Consider the following 27934-nt stretch of genomic DNA (forward strand, 5'->3'; position numbering starts at 1 on the left):
CAGAAACAAATTCTGCAAGTAAATTTACTGTTTATCTTTTATGAGAAATGAGTGAAACCACTGTATTTGGCAATGAATAACTTTACTTTATTAAAACTACAAAATGGCCTATATGAATTGATTTTATTCGTCATATACATAAGAAGGTACAAATGCTTACGTACTTACCCTCACTAAGGTAAGTAAGCACTGCACCTTCTTGCCTGCGATTCATGTTCTAATTAACTTTAATGTAATATCACTCGTAAGCCTGTGACCCTGGGTCTTTTTCGACCCGTATCACTCGTCCTCTGTCCTTGGCGTAATTGATTCATGTCACATTCGGGTGACATATTCGTTCGTCAGTATACCATAGAGATATTAATAATAATAATAATCTCTATGAATATACACATATGACGGAGGCACTGTTTTTTAAAACGCAGAGCTTGTGCTGAAAGTGCCTACAGAAAAAATAACATTTCAGTACATGAACAAAAAATACAAATAATAAACTAAAATGAATCTAATCTGCTGCACTGTTTTATCTGAACATCGAGTTTACAAATAATAAACTAAAATGAATCTACTCTGCACTTTTTTATCTGAACATCGAGTTTATTTAGACTATATTTACACAAAATGTTTACTACTGATTGTTAAACAAAAATAATTTATATAATAAATCATTATATCTGAAGAAAGAACAATGATTAAAAATGTTACTATCAAAAAGTCGAGCGGCGTTTTTTTTTTGTAAGAAATATTTCCTATCCAACAAAGAATCTATCAGTGTTGGAGCTCCTCAAGGATGTGTTATTTCCCCAATTTTGTTTTCTCTTTATTCAAGTAGTTTTAATATTTTAAGTAAAGATTGCACTGTCGTAAAATACGCTGACGATACTGTAATTAGTGGTTGTCTTTGCGATAGTAAGCATAATGTAAATGAATTTGTTAATGAAGTTGGAAGATTTGTTAATTGGTGTGAGGATATGAACTTAATACTTAATATTACTAAAACCAAAGAGATGATAATAGATTTTCGTAAAACCGCAGTTGAACATAATGTAATAACTATTAAAGAAACAGAGGTTGAAAGAGTAACCCAATACAAATACTTAGGTACTATAATTGACAACAAATTAAAATGGAAGTCAAACTCTCTCATGATTTCCAAGAACGCCTCTCAAAGGCTTTACTTTCTCAGAAAACTCAAGCAAATTAGAGTTGATAACACTATTTTAATTCTATTTTATCAAAGTATTATTTAAAGTATTTTATCTTTTAGCATTGGATGTTTTTATGGTAACTATACTGATAATGATAAGAAAAATATTGAGAGACCACGTAAAATTGCACAACGTATTATTAAAGCTGATCTTTTAAAAAAAGTAAACAATATTATGAAAGACCCCACTCATCCGTTACATTACTGTTATAACTTAGATAGAGCAGGCATTAGGCTACGACCTCCAAGAGCAAATCTTTGTAGAACTAGAAAATCCTTCGTTGTAAATAGCATTCATATTTTTAATTCTAATGTAAGACGATAATGCAATTTTTAAATAGTTTTACATTTTTAACAGTTTTTTATTTTCAACTTTTTATCTTGCATTTTATCTGTTATAATACTGCACGTTTTAAATTGTTGCAACATTTTTTATGTTGGTTTTTTATTGTTGTTTTAATCTACCAAGCAAAGTGAATTTCCATTTTTACAATAGGGTTGGTGAAAACTGTCCATAATAGGTTACTTTTCTGTCCAAATAAAATTTCTTGAATCTTGAATCTTATTTGGCGCACCCGGCGCACCATATGACAACCAGCTAAAACGATTAACCAATAGCAAATCGGTATTTAGAGAGTAATGTGAGTCATCACGGATGGTAGCCTAGGTCTAAAATATTTATTTTATTTCAATACAGTATTTTCTATGTAATTATTATATTTTATACAAAGAAAGGACAGGTAAGTCCATAAATATAGTACAGGCCTATTTACCACTTTTGAACAACACTATTCTCGGTCTAGGCTAGGCATATTAGACACTATACTAACTTCCGCCATTTGTTGGTTGAAATGTTGTCGTGCGAAGGATATAACATAATCCATGACAAAATATGCTGACCGACTACACAGACAAAGCGACTGTGTAGTAGTGTAGGAAAATAATAATATTAATAGGCGACCTCCACTCAGTGGTTTAGAATAGTAGACAGTACTGACTTATCATGGAGGTATACCTCCATGGTTTTACTTAGGGCATGTAGTAGGGTCCGTTGTACTCGGTCAGTCTAATTACCGAAAACAACCGAAAACAACCGAAAACAACCATAAACAACTGAAAACAACCATAAACAACCAAAAACAACCGAAAACAAACCGAAAACAAAATAACAATATCTAAATACCGAAAACAAATTTGATGCAGCTACTATATTGACCTCGCACGCCAAACAAATTTCTACAGTATATTTTTTTAATGTCGCCCTCTATTGATAGGTGTTTCTAAAGCCAACAAGACCGCGCGCGCAAAGCCAAGGAGATAGAGAGACCATACGAAATGGAAGTGTGCACAAAATTTAACTCGATATCGTACAAACTCAATGATAACACCGTACCATTTACTTACAGAATCTACAATATGTTAGATATTTAATATATATGTTACATGAATCTTACAGAGACAAGGAATTGTCTGTAGTCGTAAGACCCTTTGAAAAATAAAACATTATCATAAAGAAAAAAACATGAAATAAGGTTTTAAAGATACAAGTTGGAAAGTTAAAGTATTGCTACATATAATATAAAAGAAACTACATAATAGTAGCCTAACACTCACACGCACCACGCATAATATATAAGCATTTTAATATATAAGCATTTTTAAGTACTGTAATTCGATATAATCACTTATAAAATATTTTTTAGTATTTTATAACAATTTTAACAACTAGGGATGGTTCTCGAATACATAGTATAATTTCAGCGATTTCAAATGTACGTACCGCATGACAATAATACACCACTTCTACGACGTTTATTTGTGTATATTGTGTTTATATGTAAAACAGTTTGTGAAAAACACCTCTATTCGGTGCAAATCGTAAATTCGCTTTAACACTAGGAATTATGTTACAGATTTTCAGTTGTGTTCTCATGTATTATTTAAAACATGAAAAATGTTATTTATTTACTACACTATGTTATTTAAATTTAGTTTGTTGTAGTTAAACAAACATGGCTAGATGTTGATAATACATCTGATATCTTGAATCGAGTTTGTACCTCGAAAACAAAATGAAATTTAGTACTTAAAAGATGTTACAGACTTGAGTTGTGTTCTCATGTTCTCTCAATATGATTAGGCCTAAGGTTAATAAAGATTTACAAGTTAATGTAAAATGTTTGTGTTTTCACTTCCTGTCATCATTTTTGTCAGACTATTTTATATATATATATATATTTCAACGGAGAAAAACATTCATTAACTCATTAATCAGGGGAAACAACATTACGTTTAATTGTTAAACAACTTAATCAAAATTAAGCTGTCGCTGCAAAAGGGCACTTAAAATGAATCCTCTCTAAAACGCACACTGCTGGAATTAAGAATTTAACTTATTTAATAAATGTTTTATTAACTTTATATATTTTTTTATTTTATTTTAACCTTGATTTTAATTTGTATTACAATACTTGTAAAGTCTAGTGGTGAATTGGGCATTACACCAGAAGGCTAGCTATACTCTTTCTTTTCAAAGTGATTTTTTAATGAAACAAGTACTTTGAACAAATTCATGCGTGAGCACATAGGCATCATTTTCTCTCTATTTGCATTCAAATAAATTACAGTTATTCGTTTAGTGAACAAATAAATTCAAGAATCAACATTAAAATAACGTCAAATGATATGAGGTTCCATTTTTCATGAATTTTACGCGCGAGAGTACCCATTTCCGGCCATCTAGCTAGGGGTGTCATGGGAGTAAATTAGCTTCGCCACAGGCCCCACCATGGTTCCAATACTTCTTATCATTTTATCAGAACTAAACCCACCCACCCACAATGATTATCTCAGGCATTACAAATCTCTTAGTAGGCCTACTAGCTGTTATATGGCCACCGAATAACAAAGTTTAATAAATAATAGACTATTGAATGAATTTTCAGTGGATTATTTGTGGGGTGGAGGTATAGGCCTACTATAAAACAAAAAAACACCTCTGACGTATTTAGCTTTGCTTTTTGCTTCTCAGTTTGAAATGAACATGTCATAGGGGAAAACTTTACCTTTGCCCCCCCCCCCCCCCCTCCCACCTCCCTATTTCAAAATCCTGGATCCGCCCCTGATATTGGTGCCGAATACTCGTCAGATCCTGACAACCAAACCAAGGCTCACGTGTAGTAACGCAGTGCTATCTACTTCAATATATCATTAATATAGAGGGCGACGTAAAAAAAATTTGTTTTCGGTAATTAGATTTTTTCGCGCCGCGGCTCTAGCCAGCTATGTCCCAGGAGGACACATTCATTAATAAGCTGTTTCATAGCGGTAGCTTTAGTATCTAAGGCTGACAGTTTTGTGAATTTGGAAACTCGACTATAATTTATAGGTAGCTGCTGGACCCAAAAAACGTCTGGGAGAAGAGAGTCTATATGAAAGCCTTTGCTGATAATACAGTATTATTGAGATGTAGACGGAAATCTGTAAAATCTTGTTCAATAAATAATAACTTCGTTTTTGCTGTCAACCAGGCCGGTATTATAATAGGTCACTGTCAAATAATCATTCGATAATGGTCAAAACTTTATGTTGGCTCTGTCAACATAAAGGGAGATATTTACAATGACTTTCTTTTGACTGTCAATCTAGGCCAATGTTATAATAATACGCCGTCAGATATTAAATCATTGAAACAGTCCTGGTAAATTTTTTTTTTGGTTATCAGATGCCGTGGGTGGGGGGGGGGGGGGGGTCCAATCAATTATCGTCAGAAGGTGAACAATCAGTCTAGGTAGCAGCAGCAGATTATTAGGAACGCCTGCTTCATTAATTAATCCAAAAAGGTTTGTACATTATCTATTTGTTTATTAGCCTTCTCCTAACACAATTATATTTTCTTTAAAAAAAGGTTTATAAGTGGTTTCAACATTTATGATAGTAATGTCACAGTTCTGTGTCTGGACGCAAGTTCATTGACCTACTAGTTATATTATTCATATTAACTGATATTTACTCTTCATTTACCGTAAAGTTCAGTTTTAATGAAATATATAATATAAATTGGCTTCGTACCAATTAATTAGTGTTGAAAAGGTTAGTTTTTTGGTGATAGGTGAAAATGACATGTAACTTCGTAATCAATTTATTTTTTTTGTATAAAGGCCCAATTACACTATGACGATAACGACGGACGATAAATATATAGCATGCATTTTTTTACATAAACCAAAAGAAATTAGAAAGGTTTTCGTTCTAGACCTATAGGATAATCATTTATGCTGTCTTTGATAAAAATAATGTTTTTCAAATTCCAATCAAATGACGTCATGATAAATAAAAACAATAAAATCGCTGTATTGTCACGATATTATTGGTCTTACTAATCATGACGTCATTTGATTGGACGTGTGAAAATATAATTTTCATCAAAGGAATTGTTTATATTTCTTTTGGTTTATGTATTAAAAATGCACATTTGTCTATTTATCGTCAATCGTTATCGTCCTAGTGTATGGGCTTTATGCTGTAAATGTTCAATTAATTGATCATTCCGATTTTATTAGTTGGACTCTTGCACAGTTGCTGTCTAATCGTTGTTGTGTAATATCATTTCGAACCATATTAAAATCATAAAGAGATTCATATTCCTTAACATGTGGCTGTGCATGGAAGTCCGGTCTACAAAAACTCGGGCCCGGGATCATTGTTATTGGGCCTGAAAGTGTTGGTGAATTCATAATTATACTTATTATATTTATCTCAAATCATTAGGACTAGAAATTTGGCTTATCAATCAAATAAATACTTTCGTTCAAAATGAAACTCCAACCTCTCTAATAATCAAAAGATTGAACTCGAAAACGGACCGTTTTTTTGAATTGGGTATGTTGAAACATTTCAATATTCATTTAAAAAAGTACATTAATTATGGTATTGATCAGTGGCTATAGGCGTAAAAACCCTCGGTCAATATCATGTAAAATGCACTGTGGAAGGGTCATATTAAGACTGCAAAATTGGGCTTATCAACAAATAAATACTTTCGTTCAAAATGTAGCCTAAAATCAAGGCTGAAAAATTGGGCTTATCAACAACAAAATATTTTATTATTAGACGCGATAACATCAAGGATAATCAGTATAATTATTAATATAGCCACTGTTACTAGTTTTATTCTACATGCTAAAGTAAATAAAAATCCACTAGAAAACAAACAAGTCTGAATGTTATGCTTATTAGCCATGTTATGTTTGTTACTGTAGGCCTATGATTGTTTGCAATGTCCACATATTATTTCCGTGGGCATATCCATAGTGTATCACTCACAAAAAAGACGTGTGAGGTCCTTTCTTTAGATTTTGAAGAATGATTTGTGTTACAGGTTGACACATGAGTCAAATGCTCAAGATATCGGCTAACGCCATGGGACCCTTGGCTTATCAATGAATAATAAATACAGTACTAGGCCTACTTTCGTTCAATTGAAATCGGAATCTGACTGTTTCATTAAATTGGGTGTGATTAGGCCTAAACATATAATAATTTATTAAAAAGGTACAATAAAAACAAATGCATCAGAGGCGTAAAGAACCCACGGTCAATATCATGTAAAATGTATATGGTATAAGCACTTTGGAAGGGGTCATTGTTATTAAACTGGAAAATTCGGCTTATCAACAAATAAATAATTTCGTTTAAAATGTAAAATTAAGACTGGAAAATTGGGCTTATAAACAAATAAATACTTTTTTTCAAAATGTAAGAAAACATTTTTTAAATATAATCCTTAAGCTCTGTCTATACTATCAAACTAGATATGATGTGCCCATATTATATAGACATGACGATGTCATATCACTACGATATTCGGGCATATCACTACCATATTTGGGCACATCACACTTTTTTTGTTAAACTAGTTGGGACAGTGTAGACACAGAACTATGTGATCGAAACATAAGTCGGAATTGGACTGACGCGATTGATTTAATTGGGTATTTTTATTAATGTAATGATTCATTAAAAAATATAATACCGATACGCGTTTGGTATTGATCAATGGTGCAAAAAACCCTGAGAAATAATGTTATAACGCGATTTGGTGATTGCTTAGCAATAATACAACCCATATACTATTATTATAAATACCTATTACAAATGCATTCATATAACTTTTCATCGCGAACCGAAAATGCATAAATGCTATTCTACAGACAGTAATTATATATTCAAAAGCCATATTATTATTATTATTATCAATACCTAAATGCGATAGTAATAACCACATAAACATACATTATTCCCAATACAAGTGTGTGCGTTTAATTCTAGAAAGAAACGACTGTGCTGACAGGCCAATGACATAAATCACAAGTAAAGTCCCAATTGTTCACTTGCGTTTTGATTGGCTGACCTATTATATTAGATTAATGAAGACTGTTCTTGCAACTGTCCAGTCAAAAAGTTACGCGGCGTTTTTTGTAAGAAATATTTCTTGTTTAGTTTGTTTTCGGTTTGTTTCCGGTTTGTTTTCGGTTGTTTAGGGTTGTTTCCGGTTGTTTTCGGTTGTTTTCGGTTATTTTCGGTTGTTTTCGGTAATTAGACTGACCCGTTGTACTTAGGGCATGTAGTAGGGTCCGTTGTACTTAGGGCATGTAGTAGGGTCCGTTTAAATACTGTATTTGTTAGTTACTGAAAGTATTACGTTAAAATTAGATTTTTTTAAACTTTTTTGTTAATGATGTAGCCTACTAGATAGAGGGCCAGATGTACAATATAATAGAGTCTAAATTTACCACTTTTTAGAGTTTTGTTGGTAAGAATGGATCTTAAAAGAGTTTCAAATGAAGACAAATTGCAGCTATGCAAAACATACTACAAAGGTGAGTACAGTACAGATGTTTACATACTTTTTGTTTCGCTACAGAAAAGATATTATTTAAACTTTTATGGGTTAAAGGAGTGCTGTCGTGTTATTTCATTGAATAGTGTACAGGAGTCGGATGTATTATGTTTTATTGATTTCAAAATAACTTTCTTTACAGACTAAACACATACCAGAAGCTAAAGTATTTATAATACACCTATGATTTCTTTTCAGCTGGATTCCTTTTTCTTCCATTTCTTTGGCTTGTAAATTTTGTTTGGTTTTTCCGAGAAGCTTTCACAAAACCTTCATTTGAGCAGCAGAAACAAATAAAGACATGTACGTAGACAGCTACACTTTAAAATACATCTTTTTTTTTCCATAACATATACTGAAATAACAAATATCAACTGGTATAATATTGTTATAAATATTATTTATATGTTCACATACTTTTTTCATTGCTGGACTAATTTATTTACTGTATTTTGAATATGCATTAATTTATACACATTTTATTCTGTTGTCAGTTAAAGTATTCTAATTATTATTTTTCAGATGTAATACGTTCACTAATAGGAACATCTATATGGATGGTAGTACTAATAACGTGGATCACAATATTTCAACTAAAAAGAGCCGAATGGGGTGAAACTGCTGACAAAATTTCATTTATTATTCCAAAGGGAATTCCTTAAATGTTTCTTAAATATTTAATTGTGCCTAGTCACATATTGGTATTGCCACACATTACAATGTACAAGTTTCCCTCAACAAAGCAAAAGTTAGTGAAGAATATTGAAGACGTTGTGTACAACAAGATTATAGTACTGAACATTGTTGACGTAACATTTATGCTAGAAAGAATTAACTGTAAATATCAATAAATTTCATATAACTATCCGGGAGGCAGCCTTTGTGCTATAATATATTGTTTATGTTATATAGTATTACAGTATAGTTAAATAATGCAAATAATACTCTTGTTTGTAAATTCTGTATTTAATACAACCATAAATTAATTTACAAATTCAACAACCATAAATGAATTGGTTCTTTCATTATTGTTCAATATACAATTTATACAATAGTAGTGTTCTACTAATATATTTAAACATGTTTTAACATGCATCTTTCATAATGTGTTTATTCTGTGGAGGAGTTGTTGTCTTTGGTGGAGGTGATCCTGCTTTATTTGGAGATGGGTTCTCTGGCCGATGTTCCATGGGTGTATCGTTGTGGCATGGCGATGCTGCTGCACCCTAAATAAAACAAAATAAATTAAAGTTACACATGTAGCCTCTGGTGTATGTAAACTCGGCAATCAATTTATACAAATTTGAATGTGAATGAATGTTGGACTTACTTCTGTTTTGCCCGGAGAAATTGTTTTAGTTTTTTGCTGCGTTTGTTGCACTGTACATAAATACTTTGATTGCTCCATCGTCTTTGTTGCATTGCCAGGTATTTTTCTGGGCATATCCCATGTTCCTAAAAATTCACCCCACGGAGAAACTTGGGATCGTGAGACGCCAGGCAAAATATGGCCACGGTCGTTTGCTATAATTTGTGTGAAGCCATCGTATTGAGAGGGGTGCTGCAAAATAATTTTAAAATTGGTCAATTTAAAAACAATCATTCAAAACTAGGCCTATATTTATTAAAGAATCTGGTACACTGCTGGTTTGTACTTACTTCTTTGAATGTTTTTGGAATTTGCCAGTTTTGAAGTCGTTTGCTGTGAAAGGCATCATCATACTATAAGAAAATGAATATTAAATAATTTCATAAAATATATTAGCCTAAAATTATTATTAGTTACTAGGCCCATAAAATATGTACTACTACTGTAGGCCTGTAGTGTAGTAAAGACTATAGATAGAGGCCTATTTAATACAAACTCACGCCATTCATTCATTTATAATTAATACTAATGATCTATACTATTACTACTAGGCCCTAGGCCTAGGCCTATAATAGGCTACCTGCTGCCTTTCTTTACACTCTGTTTATTTAAACCACTTTAAGTTTAAGCCTACCTATTTTAGTAGGCCCTAGTTAATATTAATAAGCGTATATATAGGCTACTAGGCCTAGCTTTATTATTTACCTGGTTTGCATTAAAATGCGAAGACATTTTTCAAGGAGTTATAATTGTTCTGACACTAGAAATTCCAACAGGCTGATGCTGACAGCAGAACAACTGTGGTTTGGTGAGTGTGTGATTATGAGAATTGTTTACACTGGTTGTTGTTGCTAAGCACGACACAGTCTAGTACACGCGCTAGAGGGCCGTGGCCAATAAAAAGGTAGCATTTTATTTATTTATTTGGAATTACACCTTTAGATCGGTGGCACACTTAGCACAAAGGTGCATCCTTCACAACATAAAATATAACAATTAACAGAAAAGTAAAAAAGGCAAAAGCAACTATCAACCCCTATCCTACCCCCCCCCCCCCCCCAATTTACATCGATACATACAGTAGATCATTACTTTACACAATGAATACAAAACAAGATATAGTAAAAGTGCATAAAATAAAATAAAATCAACTGATAAACACAGCTTATTACGAAAAACCCCCAACTCCTCCCCCCCCCCCCACTTTATTTCAATTTACTTAATGTAGCAATGTAGATAACATAGTTATTTAGTCATGGAATTCAGTGAATCATTTCGAAATTGCCATGCTTGTAGTATCTTTTACATATGATGGTTATTCGTGTCACAGAGTGAAAAAAAAGTTACAAGGGACGTTTGATATTAAATATGACGTATTTTAATGATGTATTGTCCCTTTCACTAATTCCAAAAAAATAAAATATTTCGAAAAAAAAGTGGGTCATTTTGAAGTATCATAATAGTTATTAACTTTCACCAAAAATTAGTCGAAAAAAAACCCATTTAACTGAAATACAGACGTTTTTTTGTTCAAAAAATAACTTCCAGTCAAAGTTTTCGATCAAAACATATCTCATAATGCAACGTGCTTGTTTGGCTACTCTGTATGCATAATCATAAACTTCCTCGCGATCGGTGTGAAAATACCTTCTCTGCCGTGACGAGTTGTAAACAATTATAGCATCATGCATGCATACTCGTGGTTTTAAATCTTTGTTTACTTTCGCTCCCGACGATTTTCCAGACATGTAATCAAAATAAATTTACTGTTAATTACGTAAACTTGTTGTTTTTGGCTCAGATTTTCGACTTAAAGTTAATAACTTTAATATTACTTTGATGTGGCAAAATTTAATTTAGAATATTTTGACCTTCATTTTTTTGTGTTTCAAGGGACAATACATCTTTAATATGATTTGTCCCCCAAAAAACATGGGAAATGAAGATAAAATTAGAATTTGAATAGGCCGGCATTTTTCAGTTTGATAAAACCATCAAAATTAATAATTTCACATAAAAAAAAATGTTTTTTAGGCTTTTTAGGTACATTTTTTTTAGCCATTATTTTAAAGTGAATAAAACTAACAATAACAAAATGGCATATTCCAAAAATTATTTTTTCACAGGCAGGGGGACAATCATTTTGAAAAGCGTAAGAATGTTTGACGTTGTTATTGGTACAAAATGCTATCCTAATACTAACATGAGCAATAATAACTTAAGAAATATAAGTGTTAGTGAGTTTTATAATGCGGAAAATTAAAGTTTCCTTCCGAAAAAAAGTATACTTTAGTAATATTTAGTACATGTATAGAAAACTTACTACAGGTAGAGGGCGGCATCTATAATTGTTGCTATTGATTTATTAAAAATGGCGTCGATTGTAGAGTGCAGCGTGCACCCAGTTGTTTTGTTCACAATTGTAGATTCGTTTGAACGCCGTCAAGACCAACATGCCAGAGTAATTGGAACGTTACTTGGTAAACAGGTTGACTTATTACATTTTAATGAAACTGTTTATTATTCAAAACATATGGTTTATTTTTAGTTAGGCCTAGGGCCTACTCCCTACCTTAATAAAGTAGACTAAACCAAGAGAGGGAGGCCTCCCTCTCCGCTATTATCTGTACTGATGATGATATGTCGACTGGTGGTGGTAGAGAGGAGGCCTAGCTAGCTACTGTAGCTAGTCACTAGGTAGGAATGAAACAATCCTTTTATAAGGCCTACTGCTGGAGTACAACTTTAGAATAGAAGTCAATCACCGTCATTTCGGTTTAAAATAATACTTAACTTAATAAAATTCTTTATTTATATTAATTATTATTTATCATTATTTAATATTAATTTAATAATTATACTTTACTGTATACTTTTATTTGCTTTTTTGAACACTAAATAATTTTTTTTTTGCAGGCACCAATGTTTTAGGTGCAGTAGAAATAACAAACTGTTTCTGTGTCCCGCACAATGAATCTGAAGATGAAGTAGCTGTTGATATTGAATTTGCTAAAAATATGTTTGATCTTCATAAAAAAGTGAATCCTGCAGAGAGTATAGTTGGATGGTAAAAAAAGCGTTTTTTTTGTCAAGTTTTTTAAAAATGTTTTTTAAAGGCAATATGTATTTTATGTGGTTTCTGTTAAGCGCTTTGATCTTCTGGAAAAGCGCTTTATAAATAATGAAATAAAAAGATGTTTTTGTTTTAAAGGTATGCAACAGGTCATGGTATTACAGAACACTCTGTTCTTATTCATGAGTATTATTCCAGAGAATGCAACAACCCAGTTCATCTAACTATCAATACATCACTAAGTAATCAAGAAATGGCTATGAAAGCCTGGCTCGGGTAATTCAAAGCTATTCCTCCATATTTCTATGGATCAGAGATCCTGAGATGAGTAGTAGTAATCAGTACAATCTTTCTATGGATCAGAGATCCTGAGATGAGTAGTAGTAATCAGTACAGTCTTTCTATGGATCAGAGATCCTGAGATGAGTAGTAGTAATCAGTACAGTCTTTCTATGGATCAGAGATCCTGAGATGAGTAGTAGTAATCAGTACAGTCTTTCTATGGATCAGAGATCCTGAGATGAGTAGTAGTAATCAGTACAGTCTTTCTATGGATCAGAGATCCTGAGATGAGTAGTAGTAATCAGTACAGTCTTTCTATGGATCAGAAATAAAGTATTGAATAACTGATTATTGCTTTATAGTAAAATGTTTTTTCTTTACAGAAATACAATGGGTGTCCCTGGTGCTACACAAGGTGTTGTCTTTACACCAGTTTCATTTAAACTTGTTAGCCATGAACCAGAACGTGTAGCTTGTAAGTTTTCATTTATTTGTACGGCAGCAAGAATGTTCCATAACCAATCGCTTAGCTGTCTCACTGTGAAATCATTTGTGATAAGTTAGTTTACTTTGTTATTTCAGTGGATACGTTGATCCAGGGAAAGTCACCAACAACCAAAACTGTAGATATTTTTTCTGATCTTAACCATGTTGGTAGAGCGTGTTACAAACTCAAAGAAATGTTGTCAGCTGTTATCAGCTATGTTGACAATGTACTGGTGAGTAGTTAACATATAAACCAATTTAATCCAAACTATAAATACTGTACATACATCAGAAACCGTTTGTTTTAATGTTGCAGAGCGGAAAGACACCGGCCGATAACCAAGTTGGACGATTTTTGATGGACTTAGTCTCAAATGTACCTCAACTTGATACAGAACAATTTGAACAAATGATTAATGATAACATGAAGGCAAGTATTTTTTAAAAAACTTTTTTATAATTGAATTTTTATATGTATTATTGTATTGTCAAGGACCCCAATGATCAGCTTTGCTGGATGGGTTACTCTCATGAAACATGGTCCAATAAAAACATTATCTTATCGTTAATTTTAGGATCTTCTCATGGTTGTGTATCTGACGACACTAATCAACACACAGCTTACATTGAATGAGAAGTTGGTACATATCCGCCAGTCTTCATCCAAAGAATTCTGATCATACTATTTATAACCATTCATATCTATAAATTAATTACAAATAACACTCCCTTTTAAGGGGAAATAGTGCACGATTCAATGTTGGTCACCTTCTATATCTTTTGGAATAGTAATTACAGTGCATCTGTTAAATAAATATGTGTAGTCTTAGATAAATGTGTGTACTCATTGAGAAATCTGTCTTAGTCTGGTCACTGTAACTGTCCACTTGGTCAGCCACTCTTGGTAAGTCTGCTTGTGTGCCTGTACCCATGGGGTCAAATGTTGACTTGGTTGCTCCAACCTAAACAAATAGTAACAGTGATTATGCATGAAAATTGGAAACATAATCAGTAAAACCACTTGTACGCAACGCAAGTAATTTCACAAATCACAAACGATGGATTATCTGAACTGTTGCGCTTACGTCCTTGTGTTGTGTCCTAGTTGGAACCAAACTTGATACAGAAAGTTTACTAACTCACCAATCTGCTATGTAGTCCTTCACTTGAATGCATTGTGCTAGGCCTTGAGAAGTTTCTGAAAGTCTTGTCTGTAATACTGGGAGCAGCATCTTCAATTGCTTTGCATCAAATTCACGCACATCTTGACTAAACGCTGTAAACAAAATCCAGTTGATGGTACAGGTATTATAATTGTTTTATATCGTGTGTTTTGCACCTATCAGCAATCTTATTGGATATATTTTTATTATTATTTCTTTTGACTGGATTGCTTTTTCAGTAACGTAGTACTGCTTTTCAAAATGGTCCAGTTACAAGGTTTAAAAGTAAAGAAAAATAAATAAAAGCATACATCTGCCTAATTTGAAAGATATATCCAGAATCTTTAAAATAAATGTTATTTTGTATAAAAGACATACATTGTACATACCTATTGTATCCAATGTTATTTTGTATAAAAGATTGGCATAAATGCTTGTATTAGTGTAAAGCTTGAAATCAACAAACCTATTGTATCCAATGTAGGCGTGGCTTGATTTGAATTGTTGGATAATATTGAATGAAGATGATTTTGAGATTCCAACAATGCTTTTATGTTTCCAACGTCTACTTTTAACTCCACTAAATGTGTCAGCAAACACTCTGGTGCCTATGTAGAAACACACAATTGATACCATCAACAAAGAGTACAACATTTAGTATAACAATACTGCTTAAGCTTGGTTTCCACTAGATAGAAACATACCATTGATACCATCAACAAGGAGTACAACATTTAGTATAACAAAACTCAGTACTGCTTAAGCTTGGTTCCCACTTGGAGACAACATAGATATGTAATTTGAACAATCACGACGTGATTAATGGAGCTTACATCTTTGCATTGGGTCCTAGTGGGAACCAAGCTTTATGAACTATTATCATTATCAGCTCTATTAAATGCTACAAATCACCTTATATATTGGGAATTGTGTAAGATCTACAAGTGTCTGTAACACAGTGTTCTGTATTGTCACACTCCCTAAGCTGTTCAATGATAGATGCTGAACTTTAACAGCGTTATCCCTGTGGAAAAACATCAAACCTTATTAATATACAACATACATATTATAAGGTTTTCAAAAAAATTCATCTGATTTCAAATGATTTATGTGTTGGTATATTTTTCCTTTTGGTAAACCATAAGTTGCACCAAGGACTTTGACACATCCATGAACAAGACAGCACCGAGACACGATGAGGATGATAAACAATCAACACATCCAAGGGGGGACACCGGCTAAAAGGTGACACATGAACTAGACAGCACCAAGACACGATGAGTGATGATAAACAATCAACACATCCAAGGGGGGACACCAGCAAAAAGGTGACACATGAACTAGACAGCACCAAGACACGATGAGTGATGATAAACAATCAACACATCCAAGGGGGGACACCGACAAAAAGGTGACACATGAACAAGACAGCACCGAGACACGATGAGTGATGATAAACAATCAACACATCCAAAAAGGTGACACATGAACTAGACAGCACCGAGACACGATGAATGATGATAAACAATCAACACATCCAAGGGGGGACACCGGCAAAAAGGTGACACATGAACTAGACAGCACCGAGACACGATGAATGATGATAAACAATCAACACATCCAAGGGGGGACACCGGCAAAAAGGTGACACATGAACTAGACAGCACCAAGACACGATGAGTGATGATAAACAATCAACACATCCAAGGGGGGACACCGGCAAAAAGGTGACACATGAACTAGACAGCACCAAGACACGATGAGTGATGATAAACAATCAACACATCCAAGGGGGGACACCGGCAAAAAGGTGTCACATGAACTAGACAGCACCAAGACACGATGAATGATGATAAACAATCAAAAACAATCAACACATCCAAGGGGGGACACCGGCAAAAAGGTGACACATGAACTAGACAGCACTGAGACACGATGAGTGATGATAAACAATCAACACATCAGTCATGTGAACAAGGCTGCAACTAGCCGAAACATAGCAAATAATTTTTATCGTTTACCAAAAGAAAAAATACATTTTGTCTAAAAGTGTGATGTGCCCAAATATGGTAGTGATATGACATCATCATGTCCATATATGGTCACATCACATTTTCTTGTCATATAAAGTTTGATAGTGTAGACAGAGCTTCAGGGCTGTTTATTATATTCAAACAATATTGTGCTGACTTACTCTAGTTGAAACATTTCCAGAAGTGAAAAAGATAAAGCTGTAAAGTGTTGCATATTTGTTAATATGCCATTTTGAAGATGATCAGATTGTGAAGAAACATCAACTTTGTGTGAACACAACCGTTCCTGCATGTACTTCAAAAGCTACAACAAAATCAATATTTGAACACAATTAGCTAATTCTTAGTAATAGCTGTATTTCCTACACTAATAAATTCCTCAAACAGAATGGCTTTTAATGTAATAAGTGATATTAGATTTACTCCATTTTGATTAACTTACATCTGCCTTCTGTTTTTCATGTCTACTCTTTGCATCTCTATTTTGACGAACTAAACTTTTGATTAAACTCTGTTTATCATCCTTTAAAAAAACAAGAATGATTATTAGAATGATTCACAAACAATAGTTAAACTTTATTTAGTCTGAAAATAAATTGTATTAACTTACCGATACCATCATGAAGTTTTGTATCTGCTTGTATTTGCCATGCAATATTTCTCTTTCTTTAGTTGCCTTGGTAACCGACTGGGTCAGTAGAAATATTTGCTCATTCAAGCATTTGATTGTACCGCTGGTCGCAGCAACATTTATTTCCAGTGAAAACAGTTTTCTACAAAAAAACTCTCATTTACTTAAATTTTGTGACACCACAAACTGTAATTTTTATTCTAGAATTCTCTAAGGTATAAAGATGCGAAAATACATGGCTCTCAGTTATAAATTTGCAGAGGAACTACTGTAGAAACTGCCAGTCATTTACTGCAAATAAATAAAGACTCATTTAACAGGAAAGATTCATGAGGAAATCAGAAAATGCTGCTACAACCAAGATTCAAACCCTGAGTTTTAGTTAAACCTTTAATTATCCATTAAAAGTTCAAAATACTATCAGTAAAACATCTAATATCTACACAACTAGATTGTGTTATACTATCAGTAAAACATCTAATATCTACACAACTAGATTGTGTTATACTATCAGTAAAACATCTAACATCTAGACGACTTGTGTTATACTTAATGTTAAAACATCTAACATCTAGACGACTTGTGTTCTACTATCAGTAAAACATCTAACATCTACACAACTTGACTGTGTTATACTATCAGTAAAACATCTAACATCTACACAACTTGACTGTGTTATACTATCAGTAAAACATCTAACATCTAGACGACTTGTGTTATACTTAATGTTAAAACATTTAACATCTAGATGACTTAATTATACCTTGCATTTTCCACTGCCTTCATGTCTTCCTTAAACAGCTCAGTTGATTTGTTTTTTATCTGATCATTTAAGTGCAGCAGGTTCTGGTCCAGTTTATAAGCATCATTCTTACATTTTTCAGTTTTAGTAAACTGGTTAATGTGTGCAATCTGTCTTTTCTACAAATACAACATTTATTAATAATTATTAAACAAATTCTAATGATATATTTGAATAAAATCCATTGTCTATCATAAGTTAGTGAAGGAGTACTTACTAATATCAGCTGATTTACACTCTTCATGTTGTCAGGAGCCATGGACATGTCATTTAAATGCCCACTTGAAGCAAACTTAAATCTAAAAGATAATTGTAAGTTACAGTTTATTAAAAAAGTATGCAATCATTTTGACTTTCAGGAATACAAATGTTTTACGTACATAAAAATAGTTTTTACTTGATAGCATTGGAAAACTATGAAGCCTAATCCTGCAAAATGAATATAAATATATGTCAAAATTTTCGACATAGCAAATAAAAAATTGTTTTTTTAATAAAAAAAAAATAGAAAAAAAAAAATGTTTTCACAATTTCGAGATTTTGACAGCACAATAAAAAAACAAAAATACATATTTCAAAATGTCGACATTTTGCTATGTCAAATAGCTATATTTATATTCAGATGGCAGGATAGGTTTTCGTAGAAAACTGTGACCCTCTTACTTGCCTCACAGCGATTAGGTCAATCAAACAATTCATAAACATTTAATTTTAAACAATGCTTTACCTGAGTGTTTCAGCATCCTGCATCAAGTCAATTGAGTTTGTTACTACATTTAGTTTTAACCCTGTTTCTTCTGCTATAGTTGTCAATGATGTCACAACTTCCAATGGTTGATTATCTGTAACAGCTTTACCAACCAACTTCCAAATTGTTTCTTTGTTTTTTTTACTTCAATCAAACACATTTAAATTATTTAAACGTGAATTTGTGGTTAGATTCTAAATGAAGCTGGGGCATAAATGGTAATGCCCGAATGTGCAAAGAAAAACAACATTAACAATGTGTTTGGGGACCTTTCAATTATATTGTGCTTAATCACTAAAAACAAGACTATTACTATTTGATAGTAGTGCTATTGCCCTTCTGTCTAAGTAAACATGGTAAGGGAAAATTTACCATTACATAAAGAGGCGATATATGGACAAAACGAGACTTGGTCTTAATGCTGTAAGCACAGCCTGGCTTAGGTAAAACCATGTCACAAACAATAATTGTTAAAATAGAGATACTTAAAAATACAGTATATACATTTTATCTGTGTCCACATTAGCTTCCATTGTCTTCTTTAAAAAGTTTGAAATGTCTTCACATGCATCCCGAACTCCTTTCTAAAATATAGAAATTCTGAATGATAGAATTTACACCAACATTGTCTAAAATTGATTAGTTTATTTAATCTGTATACATTGAATATAGAATAATAAAATGCTACTCACAGTGCAAGCAGTTTCCAGGGTTTCTGATCCTTTAGATCCCTTTCTACTGAAGAAGACTGTATTACTCTCCATTGTTCTATAAGAAGATTTTGTACAATTATTTATAGAATAAAGTGCTCATTTTAATTTAATTTCTCTTCTCGTATTTTGTACAAGCAAATCAGAACCTTCATTTTTTTTTCATTCATGTTTTATAGGTAAAGCTACTGCAAATTATTCCATTAAATATGCAAACATCTTATTAACTATGTTTATAGTTTAACCAACAAAGACTTACTTCTCATGTTTTATAGGTAAAGCTACTGCAAATATCAATTCAGATGCAAACATCTTATTAACTATGTTTATGGTTTAACAAAGACTTACTTCTCTTGTTTACATTCACGTCTTAGTCGTCCAATCAAGCGCTCTTTATATTTTTCGTACCGAGCAATATCCGTTTTGCAAATCAAACTGTGAGCATTCAACAATCTTGTTTTCTTTCGGACATCATTAATATCACTGCACAATTTTATTTTATCTTCTTCTACAAAATAATATTGTTTATTGTTTTAATGTATTTTAATTTGATTAAAGAGGGCCCCTGAATATCAGTTAACCCACTGGGCTAAACTTGAAGGGGGACCCTCTTTAAAAAATAAGCGTTAACTTACCACCAATGGAAACTTCTTTGTGAAGTCTCTTGACGTCCCGTGTAACATGGTCTTCATCGTTGCTAACATCTTTTAATTGTTGTCTCAACTTCTTTCTTTCTTCTAATAGTTTAGCTTTACTTTCAGAGTATTTTTCTTGTTCACCATACCTGGAAGATTGCTTATGTCTAAGTAGCTAAGGAAAATAAGGCTTTAATACTATGGACATTGTCTTATATTAAAGCTAATAGTAATACTTATATCTACTAACACATATATCCACAAGTGTATCTAATAGGTAGATGTTTGCAATAGTAACAGTCAGTTTTATACCAAATTATATTAAAATGCATACTTTCTCTACTTTATGTTAATTGTGAATATATGACCTTAAAACTTAAAATATCAATTCACAGTGTAAAAAGGATACAAATCCAAGTTGCCTTTAACAGTGGCTGTAGTTTGTGCTGAGTGAACATGCTGTGTAATATATTTCCAGATGTCTGCCAACTGTCCACGACAAATGCTGAAAATATACAACAAAAACAGGTTCTGATCATAGATCTGAAAAATATTTCTAAATATTGTATTTATAAAAACTTTAATTAATAATTTAAAATACATAATTGATAAAAAAAAAAGTAAAATGTATTTAGTGAATAAATTACCTAGTAAATTGTTCTTGGGAGGGTACTAGTGAATTGCTATATCTTCCCTGTGGAACAAAATGCATTTCATTAACAGCCCACTCATGTAAGCATCTTGCTGCCTCCTTTTGCTTTGAAGACGACGTCATTTTTTTATCTTGCTAAATTGCCAATACTTGATTTTCTGAAAATATAAACGGTACAAATCATTTATAGAACGTATTCTTATTAAATCATAACACGCATTTGTGTAATCTGATCTGGGACAGAATTATTCAAACAAAAAGTTTGTCTTCTTTCTTCAATCGATCGTCTGGTATGGTTCAATCGATCATCAATTTAATTAACCATGCTTCTCTATATTTTTTTAGTAGGTGTTGTTACAGTAGTATTATACTAGGCTAGGCCTAGATTACCCAACCAACTATCAAGCAGAAGAGAAGACTTCCAAAATGTTTTAACTGACTGAGCATTTAAGTATATGGATTCGTAGCACTAGAACTATAGTTAATTAGGCCTAAACTAAGTTGGCGCGGCCCTACTATAGTTCTACTATAATATACTACTAATACACTTTAGACTAGTAACTAGGCCTACTTTGACACAGTGAGAGGGCCTAGCTAGTAGTAGTAGTATGTAGTAGCATGGAGTGAAGGGTGATTTGAGTAAAGTAGGCTTAGCCTCTACTAGATAGTATAGTAGGCTACTACTACTACTACTATACTAACTAAGCCTAGCTAGCTAGTAGACTGCTACTAGTAGCAGGTCACTAGGGAATACAAATGTTTCTATCAGCCCTAACTACAATATGGCTGTCATACCTAGTAGGCAGGTTTAAACATACACTTTATTTCTATCAGATGAAACACATGTACGTAAACAAGCAGCGGAGTACAAAATCATACATACATATAGCCATAGAGATTCATATTCACCGGGTTTTCCCGCCGACATGTTTTTCATACCTCCAAAAACTCTAGAGGGGGTAAGATTGTGAATTTGTGAAAGGAGAAAAAATTGAAGAGAGATATGATTGGATTGAATTGCGTTGACGATATTGTTGACAGTCAAAATTTGTAAATAATTGCTGAAAAACCTGTTTGCATGGCATCTACTGCTGTAGAAGGTGATATAGAAATACCACAGTTACCTAAAGGAAAGTGAGTAATTTGGTTGGTCATTAATTTATTTGGTCGCTTGTTATATAAAGCATGTTTTACCAACTGTCATTGCCAGGCCTTACTAGTAGGCCTAGGCTAGATGTCTTAGCTTGTTACAATTATCGTCCCCGGCTTCTTCGCCTGGATCCGACGTGAGACTCTGTGGTCAATTCATCCCGAGGATGACGTGGCCACATAAACATTACACTGGAAATGCAAAAGGCATTCCGATTTATATATTGAAAAAAAGAGTGTACATTAAAAACAAGGGTTTGCTTTCTTTAGTAAATGTGTTTATTTAAATTGGCCGAAAAAATGTGTTTGCAGCCAAGAGTTGACCAAAAAAAATGATGTAATTATTATTATTATATGTCAATATGAGAGTACTAAATAAATACTGATTAAATTAGTTAGAACAGACTTTTCAATGATTGTCTGTGTGAATGGAGGTTTAACTGAATACAATATTTTATTCATTTAAATGTTTCTATATTTTCATTTTAATTTAACAGAATGTCAATTCAGCTTTCTAACGCTGGTGTACGTGAGTGGGTACAAAGTAGACGAGACACTATTCAACCATGGCCAAAGTTTTTAAATTTTAACAAATTTGGAAAACCCAAAGATGGCAAGGATTTGGTGAAGAGAGTTGTTCATAATATCACTCTCTATCAGAGCAACTATTTATTTGTATTTATAGGACTGGCAATTTATTGCCTGTAAGTTTAAAAAATAATTTATTTCTTTTTTTAATAAAAGAAAGCTAGCCAATTATGGCTTTTCATTGTTATTAGCATTGTAGCAACATATTAATACATTATTAGAAAGTTTTAATTTAATGTTACTGTATATATTTATGTGACCATTAAACCATTAACTATATATATACGGACAATTTGATTTATTTTGATATAGATTGACAACTCCCTTGCTTGTGGTGGCTCTAGGTGTGTTGTTTGCTGCCTGGTATCTAGTACATAGTAAACTGGGAGGAAAGAAAATAAAAGTTATGGGTAAGTAGTTATGATGTGTCTCATTTAATCATATCCCAAGATTCATATGCAACTACAGTTGAACTGCTCCATTGGGACACCCTTAGGAGACCTTTTTGGTTCCCTAAGCTCTCCCCTTAATAATACTGTACTGTAATTATTGCAACTACAGTAGAACAGCTTCATTGGGACACCCCTAGGAGACACTTTGTTGGTTTCCTAAGCTCTCCCCTTAATAATACTGTACTGTAATTATAGCAACTACAGTAGAACTGCTATATTGGAACACCCCTAGGGGACACTTTGTTGGTTCCCTAAGCTCTCCCCTTAATAATACTGTACTGTAATTATTGCAACTACAGTAGAACAGCTTCATTGGGACACCCCTAGGAGACACTTTGTTGGTTCCCTAAGCTCTCCCCTTAATAATACTGTACTGTAATTATTGCAACTACAGTAGAACAGCTTAATTGGGACATCCCTAGGGGACACTTTGTGGTTTCCTAAGCTCTCCCCTTAATAATACTGTACTGTAATTATAGCAACTACAGTAGAACAGCTTCATTGGGACACCCCTAGGAGACACTTTGTTGGTTTCCTAAGCTCTCCCCTTAATAATACTGTACTGTAATTATTGCAACTACAGTAGAACAGCTTCATTGGGACACCCCTAGGGGACACTTTGTTGGTTCCCTAAGCTCTCCCCTTAATAATACTGTACTGTAATTATTGCAACTACAGTAGAACAGCTTCATTGGGACATCCCTAGGGGACACTTTGTGGGTTCCCTAAGCTCTCCCCTTAATAATACTGTATGTAATTTTGTTATTACAGGTCATGAACTAACAATGGCTCAGCAGTATGGCTTGCTCTCCACCATGTCTTTACCATTGTTCTTTCTGGCAGGAGGGACATCAGCAATATTCTGGGTTTTAGGTAAGTTATTGTCATATTATACATTTAGCATATATTAAAAATAAAATTTTTGTTGCCTGTAATAAATTACCATTCCCTAACATATAGAGTAACATAGTATTTACATGAACATTCTAGAATAAGATGTTTTGATTTAAACCATGTATAATTAATAAGAACAATCAAGAACATTCCAGAAGTGCTATTAATAGAAACTGTAATCATGTAATAATGAGAAGTATAAAGAATGATCTAGAAGGATAGGAGCATCTTGTATATAAAGGGTTGTAAACTATTGTAAGGTTGTTGGATTAGAGGTTGGATTAGAGGTTGGATGTTATATTGTAAAGTCATTGTGAAGCTGTTGTTTAAAGTGCTTACTGGATTGTTGAAAGTTGAAGTTGATTGAAATTAAAGCTTTGTTTTTGAGTTATTTTACAACTTTGTGGATTTTGTGTGTATACTTTTATGTCACAAGGGAGTTCCTAAAGTATTTTCAACCGCTCGGAAACATACGTGAGAGGAGTTCGTGACATAATTTGGTGGCAGCGGTGTTCAGCCTAATTTGGTGGCAGCGGTTATTTCGATCTACTGTTCGACTTAACTGTGTATTTATCTACAGTACTGTTGTGATATTTTGTGGTAGCAGTTTGATCTACTGTATTTTGCCATAGATTGGTGGCTGTTTAGGATCAACTGTACTTTTATTGATATTTTGAGGAAGTGGTACTTACGATACTGAGATATTTTACGGAAGCCGTGGTGCTACGTTTTGTTTAATCGTAAGTACACAAACATTGTTTTAAGAACAGTACATTATTTATTTGGAACAGTAGACTTGTGAACGTCTCGGTAACTACGATTAACTAGTAACAAGACCCTCATCCAGATTTAAAAAATGGCTGATAAACAATCAACAACAAGATCCGGTAGAGAATACAGCGGCGGCGATGAAACTGATTCGGATGTAGAATCAGTTCAATCAATTCAACCTGAACAACAGGCAGAAGAGTCTGGACCAACCAGTGGACATAACCCTACAGGGGCTGACTCATTTTCAAAAGATTTTTTGTTGTTGATGCAGCAGCAAATGCAACAGCAGAATATTATGATGCAGCAGATGATGAAACAACAAGAACGTTCACGTCAAGAAGATAATGAAAGACGTCGGGAAGATATAGAGAAACAAGAACGTTTACGCAAAGAAGATATGGAAAGACAAGAACGTTTACGTAGGGAAGATATGGAGAAACAGCAAGCATTAGTAATGGCGTTAATGGACAAGCAAAAGGACAGTGAGGAGAAACGATTAAAAGACATAATGAGATTGAAGGAAGTTCAGATTGCAAAGCTTTCTGATAGTGATGATATTGAAAATTATCTCACTACGTTTGAACGAATTGCTAACACCTATGAGTGGCGAAAAGAACACTGGGTAGTAAAACTAATACCTCATTTGACAGGCAAAGCAAGAGCAGCCTATGCATCACTACCAGTGACAGAAAGTAACCAGTACGACATAGTGAAGAAAGCAATATTACAAAGGTATGACATAACTGAAGAGACATATAGGCAAAGGTTTAGGTCAATTAAAAAGAAAAGTGAAGAAAGTTATAGAGAAATGTATGTTAGGTTAAAAGATTTATTTACTAAGTGGGCTAGACCTGCTGATAAAAGCAAAGATGATTTAGCTGAAATTGTTATTTTAGAGCAATTAATAGATATTATGCCCACAGGGGTACAAATTTGGGTTAAAGAACATAAACCAGATTCTGGATTAAATGCTGCGGAATTAGCAGATAATTATTTTCAAGCTAGAAAAGGTATCGATTTTGAGAAAAAGTTTCAAAATAGAAAACACGAAAATAGAAACAACCAGGAGAAAACAGTGAAAGGCACTCCTGAAGTTGACAGTAAGGGTAATAATAATCCCCCTGATAACTTTCATAAATCACAATCTGACGCTAGACAACCTCTCGTTTGTAGACGGTGCAAAAAAGTAGGCCACATAGAACGATTTTGTCGAAGTAAGGATGGCTTTTTGTCGACAAAGACAGATACTGTTTCAAAACCATGTACACCTTACATTTGTAGAGGCCTAGTTGAAGGGTGTGATTGTGAAATTTTGATAGACTCTGGATGTGATATGACACTTGTTCATTCTGATTTAGTAGCGGCTAAGAAAATTAATCGCGCGGAGCAAGCTAAAATTACATGCAGGTGCGTCCATGACCATGTCCAAGCCTATCCTACTGCATTCGTCAATATTAAGATTAATAACGAAGACCATAATTTGTTGGTTGGCGTTTGCAGCGATTTACCAAGAGATGTAATTCTTGGTAGGGACTTTCCTAAATTTGGAGACTTATTAGGGAAGAGGGATAAGAATCATGATAGGCATAGTTTTGTTGCCACTAGAGATCATGCTAGAAAAGAAAAACTAAGAGAGGAAAACGAATTAAAGTCGGAAAAAGCTTCTGGGGTTATTTCACATCAGTTAGATGATGTGGTTAATTTTCAAGAAGAATTTGGACATTTAGATGGCCAAATACTCAGTGACAACCCTCCCAAGGAAAAAGTTCATAAAACCAGTAGTGAGAAACGAAAAGTTAGGAAAGAGTTTGCAAAAACAAAGGAAGCTCAATCTAGCCAAGATAGTGAATTAGACATTTTAGATATTGGCAGAGATAAAATTAAGGATTATCAGGTTAAGGATAGAACTTTAATTTCACTTCGAGAACAGATGTTAGTACAGAAGGATGATGACACTATAAAGATAGTCTGTAAGGATGGAATTTTATTTAGGCATGTTTTTACTAAACACCAGACAGAACCCATAGAGAAATTAGTGGTTTTATATCATTGCAGTGATAGTGTTTTGAAATTTTCACATGATATTTCGTTGACAGAGTATTGTAAAGCCTCAAAGTATAAAACTAAATTTAAGGATTTTATGATTCCTATGTCAGTAATTGTTAGTGAACCATTCCGACAAATTTACATGAATATTGTTTGTTCATTATTAGTAATTATTAATTATTATGTTGTATGTTATTATGGCGTATTTAAGTTTTATAGACTAGGAGTGGGTTAAATTTTGCCACGTCCGTGTATACTAGCCCCTCAAAACTCCAAGAAAGAGTTTTGAGCTCAGAAAGAGGGGGGAGTGTAATAAATTACCATTCCCTAACATATAGAGTAACATAGTATTTACATGAACATTCTAGAATAAGATGTTTTGATTTAAACCATGTATAATTAATAAGAACAATCAAGAACATTCCAGAAGTGCTATTAATAGAAACTGTAATCATGTAATAATGAGAAGTATAAAGAATGATCTAGAAGGATAGGAGCATCTTGTATATAAAGGGTTGTAAACTATTGTAAGGTTGTTGGATTAGAGGTTGGATTAGAGGTTGGATGTTATATTGTAAAGTCATTGTGAAGCTGTTGTTTAAAGTGCTTACTGGATTGTTGAAAGTTGAAGTTGATTGAAATTAAAGCTTTGTTTTTGAGTTATTTTACAACTTTGTGGATTTTGTGTGTATACTTTTATGTCACAAGGGAGTTCCTAAAGTATTTTCAACCGCTCGGAAACATACGTGAGAGGAGTTCGTGACATTGCCGCAAAATAGTAACAGACATAGCAGTATGTATGGCTGGTTTATTGATTTCCCACACACATTTAAAGTAATTTATCCAATTACAATACAGATATGAGAAAATGTGTGAACAAAAGTTTCAGTTAATATTTATAAACCTCTTTTCTTTTGCTACTACAGGAGCATCATTTTCGTTCATAATGCTGCATGCATCTCTTTTGGCAATTGAAGTTGCTGAAGACGAAGAGGAATTGATGATGGAGTCTGTATTAACTATTGATGACGCCCCACAGTAAGGTACATATTGATGATGGAGTCCGTATTAACCATTGATGACGCCCTAGAATAAGCTATTGATGATGGAGCCGTTGGTCTCGGAAATAAAAATATTTATAGACGCAGTAATAATAATTTAAAGAATACTGATACCACACATTAAATACCGTAGTTGAGAATCTTTCAAAAATACCTTTTGTTTTTGTTTGTTTTTCTTTTGTTCTTGCACTTGAAAATAAAGTGCACTATTTTGATGTGTATGTGATTGTAAATTAAATGGGTTTGAAATTTATGTCATGGTGTATGGTGTTATAATAACA

General features: G+C 33.2%; 5 protein-coding genes across 6 annotated transcripts; 3 read left to right on the top strand and 2 right to left on the bottom strand.

The window, feature by feature from the left end:
• The first annotated feature begins 1816 nt into the window (after window positions 1-1816).
• LOC140056345 (gamma-secretase subunit PEN-2-like) lies at window positions 1817-9006 on the top strand. The gene is made up of 4 exons (XM_072101690.1): window positions 1817-1947; window positions 8012-8088; window positions 8307-8411; window positions 8631-9006. The coding sequence occupies exons 2-4, from the start codon at window positions 8028-8030 to the stop codon at window positions 8768-8770; spliced, it is 306 nt and encodes a 101-aa protein (XP_071957791.1). The 5' UTR covers window positions 1817-1947; window positions 8012-8027; the 3' UTR covers window positions 8771-9006.
• A 78-nt stretch (window positions 9007-9084) lies between these two features.
• LOC140056344 (protein Flattop homolog) lies at window positions 9085-10313 on the bottom strand. The gene is made up of 4 exons (XM_072101689.1): window positions 10183-10313; window positions 9768-9830; window positions 9439-9669; window positions 9085-9334 (listed from the first exon to the last, which is right to left on the bottom strand). The coding sequence occupies exons 1-4, from the start codon at window positions 10207-10209 to the stop codon at window positions 9194-9196; spliced, it is 462 nt and encodes a 153-aa protein (XP_071957790.1). The 5' UTR covers window positions 10210-10313; the 3' UTR covers window positions 9085-9193.
• Window positions 10314-11842: 1529 nt separating this feature from the next.
• On the top strand, window positions 11843-14148 carry LOC140056887 (eukaryotic translation initiation factor 3 subunit F-like). Its single transcript, XM_072102404.1, has 7 exons — window positions 11843-11957; window positions 12394-12544; window positions 12689-12826; window positions 13216-13307; window positions 13415-13551; window positions 13635-13748; window positions 13894-14148. Exons 1-7 carry the CDS (start codon window positions 11849-11851, stop codon window positions 13993-13995), a joined length of 843 nt encoding a protein of 280 aa, XP_071958505.1. The 5' UTR covers window positions 11843-11848; the 3' UTR covers window positions 13996-14148.
• LOC140056886 (uncharacterized) lies at window positions 14144-21613 on the bottom strand. Of its 2 annotated transcripts, none has more exons than XM_072102403.1 (17): window positions 21576-21613; window positions 20688-20850; window positions 20450-20545; window positions 20041-20207; window positions 19754-19913; window positions 19388-19463; window positions 19200-19279; window positions 18675-18839; window positions 18165-18246; window positions 17909-18066; window positions 17125-17287; window positions 16957-17037; window positions 16676-16818; window positions 15394-15505; window positions 14948-15089; window positions 14462-14594; window positions 14144-14280 (listed from the first exon to the last, which is right to left on the bottom strand). In XM_072102403.1, exons 2-17 carry the CDS (start codon window positions 20813-20815, stop codon window positions 14163-14165), a joined length of 2004 nt encoding a protein of 667 aa, XP_071958504.1. In that variant the 5' UTR covers window positions 20816-20850; window positions 21576-21613; the 3' UTR covers window positions 14144-14162. The 2 variants fall into 2 exon arrangements, with proteins under 2 accessions (XP_071958504.1, XP_071958503.1); XM_072102402.1 differs by having other exon boundaries at window positions 21511-21595.
• A 77-nt stretch (window positions 21614-21690) lies between these two features.
• On the top strand, window positions 21691-27698 carry LOC140056554 (prenylated Rab acceptor protein 1-like). The gene is made up of 5 exons (XM_072101963.1): window positions 21691-21826; window positions 22339-22545; window positions 22742-22839; window positions 23653-23754; window positions 27519-27698. The coding sequence occupies exons 1-5, from the start codon at window positions 21771-21773 to the stop codon at window positions 27632-27634; spliced, it is 579 nt and encodes a 192-aa protein (XP_071958064.1). The 5' UTR covers window positions 21691-21770; the 3' UTR covers window positions 27635-27698.
• The last annotated feature ends 236 nt before the right edge of the window (window positions 27699-27934 follow it).

The sequence above is a fragment of the Antedon mediterranea genome, chromosome 8 (genome assembly GCF_964355755.1).
Source record: "Antedon mediterranea chromosome 8, ecAntMedi1.1, whole genome shotgun sequence".
NCBI classification, from domain to species: Eukaryota; Metazoa; Echinodermata; class Crinoidea; order Comatulida; family Antedonidae; genus Antedon; species Antedon mediterranea.

Bases quoted from the DNA above. Each gene is read 5' to 3' on its own strand.
- LOC140056345 (XM_072101690.1), top strand. From the start codon at position 8,028: ATGGATCTTAAAAGAGTTTCAAATGAAGACAAATTGCAGCTATGCAAA. The intron at 8,089-8,306 runs GTGAGTACAGTA...ATTTCTTTTCAG, and splicing joins ATGCAAAACATACTACAAAG to CTGGATTCCTTTTTCTTCCA. The intron at 8,412-8,630 runs GTACGTAGACAG...ATTATTTTTCAG, and splicing joins GCAGAAACAAATAAAGACAT to ATGTAATACGTTCACTAATA.
- LOC140056554 (XM_072101963.1), top strand. From the start codon at position 21,771: ATGGCATCTACTGCTGTAGAAGGTGATATAGAAATACCACAGTTACCT. The intron at 22,840-23,652 runs GTAAGTAGTTAT...TTGTTATTACAG, and splicing joins AAAGAAAATAAAAGTTATGG to GTCATGAACTAACAATGGCT. The intron at 23,755-27,518 runs GTAAGTTATTGT...TTGCTACTACAG, and splicing joins AGCAATATTCTGGGTTTTAG to GAGCATCATTTTCGTTCATA.
- LOC140056344 (XM_072101689.1), bottom strand. From the start codon at position 10,209: ATGTCTTCGCATTTTAATGCAAACCAG. The intron at 9,831-10,182 runs GTAAATAATAAA...ATTTTCTTATAG, and splicing joins CGCATTTTAATGCAAACCAG to TATGATGATGCCTTTCACAG. The intron at 9,670-9,767 runs GTAAGTACAAAC...ATTATTTTGCAG, and splicing joins TTCCAAAAACATTCAAAGAA to CACCCCTCTCAATACGATGG.
- LOC140056887 (XM_072102404.1), top strand. From the start codon at position 11,849: ATGGCGTCGATTGTAGAGTGCAGCGTGCACCCAGTTGTTTTGTTCACA. The intron at 11,958-12,393 runs GTAAACAGGTTG...TTTTTTTTGCAG, and splicing joins AGTAATTGGAACGTTACTTG to GCACCAATGTTTTAGGTGCA. The intron at 12,827-13,215 runs GTAATTCAAAGC...TTTTCTTTACAG, and splicing joins GCTATGAAAGCCTGGCTCGG to AAATACAATGGGTGTCCCTG.
- LOC140056886 (XM_072102403.1), bottom strand. From the start codon at position 20,815: ATGACGTCGTCTTCAAAGCAAAAGGAGGCAGCAAGATGCTTACATGAG. The intron at 18,840-19,199 runs GTATATACTGTA...GTTTGATTGAAG, and splicing joins AATGTGGACACAGATAAAAT to TAAAAAAAACAAAGAAACAA. The intron at 18,067-18,164 runs GTAAGTACTCCT...TTGTATTTGTAG, and splicing joins GTGTAAATCAGCTGATATTA to AAAAGACAGATTGCACACAT.